Source organism: Ceratina calcarata, unplaced genomic scaffold (assembly GCF_001652005.2).
Source record: "Ceratina calcarata isolate Rehan_Ccalc_2016 unplaced genomic scaffold, ASM165200v1 scaffold308.2, whole genome shotgun sequence".
Taxonomy (NCBI): domain Eukaryota; kingdom Metazoa; phylum Arthropoda; class Insecta; order Hymenoptera; family Apidae; genus Ceratina; species Ceratina calcarata.
In genome coordinates, this window is record NW_017153345.1 from 513,061 (window position 1) to 520,451 (window position 7,391).

Below are 7,391 nucleotides of genomic sequence, written 5' to 3' on the forward strand. Positions count from 1 at the left end.
ATAGCAAACGATCACCGTAAAATTTTTCAAATTTACAATCGGTATTTTAAAAAGCAATATAAAATTCTATACCTGTATTATTGCTCGTAATTAATTTCTCTTCTACCCGGAAGACGACATCGTTCCTCTTTGCCAATCGCGTCGATCCACAGCTTTGACTTCATTATTAATTTGAATTAATCGCTGAATGCATTTCCAATCCTGAAACAAAAATCATGTATTTCAACGTTGCGTCACAGTCATGCGTTGTTGTCACAGTCGTACAATCTCCCAGAGTGAGATACATTGTGCGTAATGACGTGAAATGTTATTTAACGGCATTGATTGGTTATAGACACATATCGTTTTCGAAGTTTCACTCGGCTCATAATGAACAAGCCTGTTAAATACGTTGCTCTGTAATATATCGAATGATCCTTCCATAAGTAGAGTTAGGAGAATTGAGATAATAATCATTTTTTAATAACAGCCTACCTAATGAACTAGCAACGTAATACAATTATATTAATTTGATTATCGTAATACAAAATCACGTTACGTGATAATAACGAACGCAGTAATTTCATACCTAATTATACATTGGATTAATGCATTTGCTTTAATTGTAATACGTTACCTCAAGTAGACGTCATTTGTAAAAAGTAAGTGGGACACGTGTAACTTTTTCTCTTCGTTGGGAAATAAAGGAAAAGCACAAGCTTTCTTAAGCCCGTAATTTTCTCAAATTAAGCGTCTATTACGCAACGCTTTGTCAAAGAAGCGTGATAATAGAATCGATTTCAAGCGTCGAGTCGTATTTTTCATGCATTATAAATTGTCCTATGGTGAAAATTCGCGAAAGGATCGCAACGCCGTAAATATTAAGTCGCGACGAGGCTCTCTGCGCGGAGGTGTTCATCAACAACCATGCAGGGTCATTCGTTTTTATAAAATAACTTTATAATGCAGGAATTAGTATAACTCTTTACCTCGAATCGCCTTGACTCGTACGTTGCACACCTTGTCACGGGATCGAAGCAAAGGAACAACTGACTTCTACAAACTGCGGAGCACGACTGAAAGCAAGTCGCATCGGAAAAAGTGTCCGACCCCCTTCTCTACACAGTGGAAGTAAAAATATTGTAGAAAAAAGAAAGCCAGCAGTCCGTATAAGGGTATAATTTTCTCAAATTGCCGGTCTATTACGCTACACTTTTCCGAGGGGTGATAATAAAATCCACTGCTACTGCAACTTCCGTGCATTATTGATCACTGCTATGGTCGAGTTCCGAGAATACAATACAAGAGAAAATAAAATACAAGAGAAAATCGTGAAGTGTAATCGTGGCGAGGTGTCGTCGGACGAGTACCTCAGGTTTTGTGCGTAGCCGTTGCTCGACAGCCACCGAGGATGGACGTGTTCGACAAACAGTATAGAACTTACCGCTTGATCTTGTCCGCCGTTGGACTCTGGCCGTATGACAAGTCCATGTACCAAACTGTTCGGAGAATTATAGTCTTTACGATCTTGTTCAGTTTCCCGACGTTTCAGGTAACGAACATTTTGGTGAACGTTCGTTCGTGAACATCATCACGATTTTGACGTGACACATATTAAAGATCGTCCTGCCAATTTTCCTATCATTGCTGTTAAGCTACTAATTGTGACAATCCTATAGATCTTGTCGATCATTAAATCGAAAGTTACTTTGGAACGGTACATAGTTTTGCTAGCCTCTATTAGTCCATGGCTACTGTTTTGCGTACGATACGTTGGCTTCATCGATTGTATTTCACTGGTGAGTCCTTTGACACGAAAGAACTGACGTACTAGGGAGAAAAATGATTTTCTCTATGAGCGCAGATGAAATATTTCTTTGAAATGATTCGAACCGAGGAGAAAAGGTTGAAGGATTCGACCGAAGTGCAAATACTAATGAAATACATTGATGATTCCACTCGCATTATTTTTATTTTCTTGGGTAAGAAATTGAATAGTCTATTCACTGCAGATGCATCACAGAACGTCACACGTACTTTGCTAATTGGACTTGTTGAAGTTTAGGTATATGTTGCACAATGGTCATACTAGTGTCAGCTTTCTGTTTTATTCCAATGATGCTGGATGTGATAAGACCTTCGAACGAATCGCGAGTCTCTGCTTTATCGTACGTAACCGAGATTTCGTCAGAACAGCCAGGGTACATTGTAATGTTGAACATGGAATGGATAGGTATCTTGATAATCGGTAGTTTATCCATCATCTCCACGGAATCAGCCTTAATTATAATAATTTATTACATATGTGCTTTGTTACGAATAACTAGGTACGACTTTAAAAATGTCTAAAGATTAATTATGGTACACATAGTAAATCATAAACGTTCTCCAGGATTTTCTAACGACTTTCAGGTACAGAATACGAAATGCAATTATAAACGCAAGTAAGGATAGATCGAATTTCAATTATCGAGATTTTCATTCTGCAGTGAACCTTCACGTGAGGGCTATGAAGTTAGTAAGATAATATGCAACCATGGGCACAGTACAAGAAAGAACAGTAGGTTCATTTTGTCAAGAAGTGTACAAATAATTTAAGCTTTGGCAATAAACAATTTTATTTATTAATTAATTACTGACGCTAGCGAAAAATATTGTATACAGAAGTTGTAGACACTGACGTCCTCTACGAGAAAGATTCTATGAATTTTTCTTCTAATTTCGATTTTTAATGAGTTAAGTACAATTAATTGGCATTTTATGGGTATTGACAAAATCCGGCCGTCTCACCGTCGAAATGATGAACTTTTGGCAAAAATTTTCATTTTTTGCCAACAACTCCTAAACCGTTGGAGATACGGAAAAATTGCATAGAACCTTTTTTGTATCTGATAAATCTGATCGTACTTTAACTTTCGTACACAACTAACAACATGGTGAATCTGCTGGTCATGAAATCATAGAAGCCGTCACCGTGAGTGAGCCTACTGTTCTTCATTATACTGTGTCGTGAGGTTCCACGTTAACGATTCTTTGTGTTTTCCTCGATGGTTTTATCTACTGCACTGGCGATAAGTAAGATACATAGATTTCGCGACGAATGGTATGACGGTTTGGTATTTCATAGCTGTGGCTTTTGTCATTCTGTCTTTCGCTCTGAGTTTGCAACGAGTGAGTATCCAGCGTGAATGTATTTCAGAATTATGTTTAAGGGCTGCGCGCAGAAAGGGCAGGTGATAATCCAGCGGACTGACAATAGTTTATAGCCAGAATGCACAGGCTTATTAGCAGATTGAAGCCTGTGGCCTGCACTCTCTGCGTGCATCCTTAGAAGAGAGTTAGCGGCCTCTTAAGCTTGCACAAAATTTCCTATTTAAATTAATACATGAGATAAATATGAATATTTAGATAATGATTTATTAATACCATTTATAGTTGTTTCAATCAATAATGATTTTGGGAAGTCCGATAGATACCCTGATCTCTGTCATATATTTTATCGTGCACCTGACGTTCATGTTTGCCAATAACTATTGTGGTGAAATGTTACTTAACCACAGTCTAGACATATTTATCGAGTCGTAAGCTCCACACTATTTCCTGTCTACTGTTCCATCCACACGCACGAATCATTCAAATAATTCTATAACACGCAGATACAATTCAACTTGGTATCTGATCCCATTGAAAGCCAAGAAATTGTTACTGTTCATTATGACTAGGAGTTCGGTCGAATCCGTGGCCAATCTATTCGGCCTGTTCGAGCCGTGTAACAGAGGCTTCGCAACGGTAATTGCTCATCGAATTTCTCACGCAGTCCAGCTTTCATTTAGGATAGTCATCAAGGTTTATGTTGTAGATGATGAACAGCTCTTTCTCGTATTTCACTCTGATGTGTGCCTTTCAGTAACATTTGATTGATTCTCGGAATAACTATGGTCTGATAGTGACGAGGAATCAATAAATGGCTATAACAAGTTAATTATTATTGAATTTATTAAATAGTAAATACTATTCATCCTGTAATTGTTAGAAAAATAAATAACGTTAACAGCGTATTATATCGATTGCAATGCGTTCGTTGCGTCATATTACTATTGCACACGTATAACGTAACATACTTATAGAGTAAGTGCAACGTGCAAGAAGCTATTAAAAGTAAAGTGTGTACAATTTCTGCAAGATAAATCGACGCGTCGCATTTATGATACAAGTTTCCGAATAGAATGCTGCAGTAGACAACACACGTTTTCATATAATTTTCCTGACAGCGCAGACACCGTTATTATTCCTCATGCAGGGGACCTATAAAGAGCAGCTGTTCCTACTGAATGGCAATACTATACCTCAGAACAATCCTAGTAACATGTGCCTGTACAACCAGTACGTATTACAGACGTCACGTTTATTCTAATGTGACCCGAAAGTTGCGATTTACGTGCAGCACAATCACGGATCGTGTCATGCGATCTTCAACCATTAATAATACCTTTTTATTTGACGCTAATTGTAAGTTAGAGGGTCGCGATGTTCACCACGCAGTCTTCGAGAGCAGACTAAAGCAGGGTGCGCATAATTTTTCCCTCACGGCTCGCTTCCCCTCCTTTCCGCCCGTATTTCGATCCCCACTACTATTCCCCTCATGCGCCTTCGCTGACCATGCCTAGCATATCCTCATCAAGTACCAGATCCCACCATGGTTGCGTCGGCTCCACTTTCCGGCCGAGGGGAAAATTATGCGATGCCTGGACTAAAGACTACCCGGCCTCAGAAAGCAACCTGTTGCGACCGCGCTTGCGTTGATCAAAAATTCATCAAGGGGGAACAACCGCGAGGAGGATAAACTTTTGTAATGGCATAATCTCGCGAGGTTCAAGAAAAAAATCCATCTAAACGTTTGACAGTATGTCACATGCTAGATCGATCGTACATAAATTCAGATGTCTGGTCGTTCAAGCTCGATTTGACATATGCGCATGTTCTGAAATAGAATTATAATACCCGCTACGCGGATATTGTACGAAGGCAGATAGCGACTTGTTGCATGCTGGTATGAGAACAAGTAAAACGCGTAAACGGCGAAGCAGACGTACGCGCAAGGCTAATTAATTGCATTAAATTTCCATAAGGTTGGGAGAGGCAGCCGTCGGTGTTTGCGCTATTGCGTGAAAGCATAACGTCTCTGAAAGTGCGAGGGCTGCGTGTATTCCCACGGACACCTGCTCTCCGAGACGCTCCTCGCTGTTAAAAAACATTGTGTAAGTCGCGATCGATTAATGGGTTAAAAGCAAGCGATTTATAAATAGCATCTCTTACCAGAATTTTGTTTCCTGGATTGCATTAAACTCCATTAATGGTCATTAACTCTTCAAACGACTTGTGGAAGAAGAGTATGGCAGAGGTGAGAAGGGTGGAGGTGAGTAGCTTCTCTATCAGTGAACTGCCGCAAACGGTCCTCGACTCTCGTCGAACGATGGACGATCTTTGACATCCTCACTACCAGCTTAGCAGAACTCTGCTGTCGGCGGTTGGACTGTGGCCGCACGATACGTCCTGCACGGTATACGTGAAAAGATTGCTAATTATGGTTACCATGCTTACTTCCGTAATGTTCTCGGTACTATTTCTCAATATAAATCTATATTTAATAAAGTTTAGTGACGTGTGATATTTTCAACTTTGACACGTTGACGATAGTCGGTGGTGATCTTTTTTGTTTCAAACGTCCTTTTAAGAATCGTATCATTTGTATATTAGAATTAAGCCTGCAGGTTTTCGAATTGCAAAGGACATGCTCTATAGTATTCCACGTTGCAGTTAACGGTGCATTTTCTGCGCACATCAGAATGCGAAAGGATTGTCACTCTGATTAATACCTTGTTTTACTTAATCTTGTTCCTCGTCGGCATGTTGAAGCTCGTGCTTTTCTGGTGGAAAAGCAGCGAAGTGAGTTACGCGCGACGGTACTCGTTTCCGAGCAACTGAGACTCATACGAATCTAATGCACAGATAAAACAATTGATAGAAATGATGCGGATGGACTCGCGGCTCTTGAGCAATCGGGAAGAGCATCAAATTCTTTTGAAGAAAAGAAACGAAGGGAGGTTTATCTGTGTCATCTTCGCATGTAAGACATGTCCATTCATCTTTTGCACATTAAAGAATTCTATGTTTCGATGAGCACGTTTCCGATCAAACAGGCGATAAAACGTGTCACAGCAGTGTTGATTATATGTTGAAATAAATAAAAAAGATGAACACTGATTTCTAAATCTGTTTTCGTAGACATACTTTATCTGGTCAGTTGTTCTTGCGTATACCTAACGATCACGAAATCCTCGGATATGGATATTTGTCAATCGTTATCGACTCATCTGCCCAGCGCAGAGTATATTACCAATGATAATACGTATTCCTTTCTGATTCGATATTTTACCATAATTAGTTTTGCTTTGTTGACAATCGTCTTAGCAGGGACGGAAACAATGACTATCATGTGCTCGCATCACGCGGCTGGATTGTTCGAGGTAATCTGGTAAGATTTGTTAACACTATTTAACATACCGCCACGTGCATATCAGAATATTTAAATAATAAGGTTCCTAGCTGAATCACGTGAGGCTTCCGTGGGAGAGTTCAACGAAAAATTGATCGAAATTGCGAAAATACATAGTCGAACTATAAAGTCAGTATTCATCGTCTTTCCGTTCGTATGTCTCGATTAAATTTAAGGGCGTCTCTGTTTCTTAAGTTATTGCAAACATCTTGGAAATGCCTTCGCAAATTCCTACGTCATGCTGCTCATGCTAGGCATCAGTGTCTTAATTCTAAATCTTCTGGGCGTAAGTAATTCTTGAATGAAAAGCAGCTGGAAAGTGTCTAAGAAACGATGTGTTCAGTTGTCGCAAGTGAAACTGCAGTTCAGCGAAATAAACAAGCTGCTCTTAGAAGTCCTTCTGAACCTAGCGATAGTCGCGTATTTGTTCTTGGCTAATTATATGGGCCAAACGATTATGAACAGCAGCGAGAAACTCCTGAACGACGCGTGAGTAATCGTGAAAAGTATCGTACGTATAAGTCTTGTCGAATTTTTTTTAGCGGGAATAAATAGTTTGGTATTTATTAATACTCCATTAGGCTAGGCAGTTTGTTAACTGAAAACGAAATGCAGTTGTATTCCATAGATACAGTTCTGAATGGTATGATGCTCCAGTGGTCTCGCAGAAAGCCTTGTTGTTCATCATGCAACACAGTTTACAAACTTACAGTTTCACCATCGGCGGCCTCTTCGTACCTTGTTACGAAGGATTTTCATCGGTAAAATATTTCCTGTCTAGTTTGTACTGTAAGAATAAATATTTTTCAAATAATGAAATTCAGTTATCAAACTGATGTAATAAGTGTATCGAAGT

The 7,391-nt window shown here is 39.4% G+C and overlaps 4 protein-coding genes and 1 long non-coding RNA gene across 8 annotated transcripts in view; 4 read left to right on the forward strand and 1 right to left on the reverse strand.

The window, feature by feature from the left end:
* alpha-Man-Ia (alpha-Mannosidase class I a) overlaps positions 1-7,391 on the forward strand; it is a 284,265-nt gene that overhangs the window by 260,068 nt on the left and 16,806 nt on the right. The gene's annotated exons all lie outside the window — the stretch shown is intronic.
* Positions 1,380-3,930, forward strand: LOC113464246 (uncharacterized). Of its 2 annotated transcripts, none has more exons than XM_026813056.1 (9): positions 1,380-1,531; positions 1,659-1,778; positions 1,844-1,961; positions 2,045-2,306; positions 2,392-2,493; positions 3,060-3,150; positions 3,415-3,560; positions 3,636-3,768; positions 3,839-3,930. In XM_026813056.1, exons 1-9 carry the CDS (start codon positions 1,391-1,393, stop codon positions 3,887-3,889), a joined length of 1,164 nt encoding a protein of 387 aa, XP_026668857.1. In that variant the 5' UTR covers positions 1,380-1,390; the 3' UTR covers positions 3,890-3,930. The 2 variants fall into 2 exon arrangements, with proteins under 2 accessions (XP_026668857.1, XP_026668858.1); XM_026813057.1 differs by having other exon boundaries at positions 1,877-1,961.
* LOC113464250 (uncharacterized) lies at positions 3,958-5,387 on the reverse strand. Its single transcript, XR_003389102.1, has 2 exons — positions 5,296-5,387; positions 3,958-5,220 (listed from the first exon to the last, which is right to left on the reverse strand). It is a non-coding gene; the product is annotated as an uncharacterized LOC113464250 (long non-coding RNA).
* Positions 5,513-6,539, forward strand: LOC113464247 (uncharacterized). Its single transcript, XM_026813058.1, has 4 exons — positions 5,513-5,596; positions 5,797-5,925; positions 5,989-6,106; positions 6,265-6,539. The coding sequence occupies exons 1-4, from the start codon at positions 5,564-5,566 to the stop codon at positions 6,516-6,518; spliced, it is 534 nt and encodes a 177-aa protein (XP_026668859.1). The 5' UTR covers positions 5,513-5,563; the 3' UTR covers positions 6,519-6,539.
* LOC113464249 (uncharacterized) lies at positions 6,613-7,256 on the forward strand. Its single transcript, XM_026813062.1, has 2 exons — positions 6,613-6,821; positions 6,879-7,256. Exons 1-2 carry the CDS (start codon positions 6,774-6,776, stop codon positions 7,026-7,028), a joined length of 198 nt encoding a protein of 65 aa, XP_026668863.1. The 5' UTR covers positions 6,613-6,773; the 3' UTR covers positions 7,029-7,256.

What these genes read in the sequence shown, in the direction of transcription:
- LOC113464246 (XM_026813056.1), top strand. Translation starts at nt 1,391, where the DNA reads ATGGACGTGTTCGACAAACAGTATAGAACTTACCGCTTGATCTTGTCC. An exon ending in TCAGTTTCCCGACGTTTCAG is followed by an intron (nt 1,532 to 1,658) that starts GTAACGAACATT and finishes ACAATCCTATAG; the next exon opens with ATCTTGTCGATCATTAAATC. An exon ending in TCGCTCTGAGTTTGCAACGA is followed by an intron (nt 3,151 to 3,414) that starts GTGAGTATCCAG and finishes TACCATTTATAG; the next exon opens with TTGTTTCAATCAATAATGAT.
- LOC113464247 (XM_026813058.1), top strand. Translation starts at nt 5,564, where the DNA reads ATGGTTACCATGCTTACTTCCGTAATGTTCTCG. An exon ending in TTACTTCCGTAATGTTCTCG is followed by an intron (nt 5,597 to 5,796) that starts GTACTATTTCTC and finishes TCCACGTTGCAG; the next exon opens with TTAACGGTGCATTTTCTGCG. An exon ending in TATCTGTGTCATCTTCGCAT is followed by an intron (nt 6,107 to 6,264) that starts GTAAGACATGTC and finishes CTGTTTTCGTAG; the next exon opens with ACATACTTTATCTGGTCAGT.
- LOC113464249 (XM_026813062.1), top strand. Translation starts at nt 6,774, where the DNA reads ATGCTGCTCATGCTAGGCATCAGTGTCTTAATTCTAAATCTTCTGGGC. An exon ending in TAATTCTAAATCTTCTGGGC is followed by an intron (nt 6,822 to 6,878) that starts GTAAGTAATTCT and finishes CGATGTGTTCAG; the next exon opens with TTGTCGCAAGTGAAACTGCA.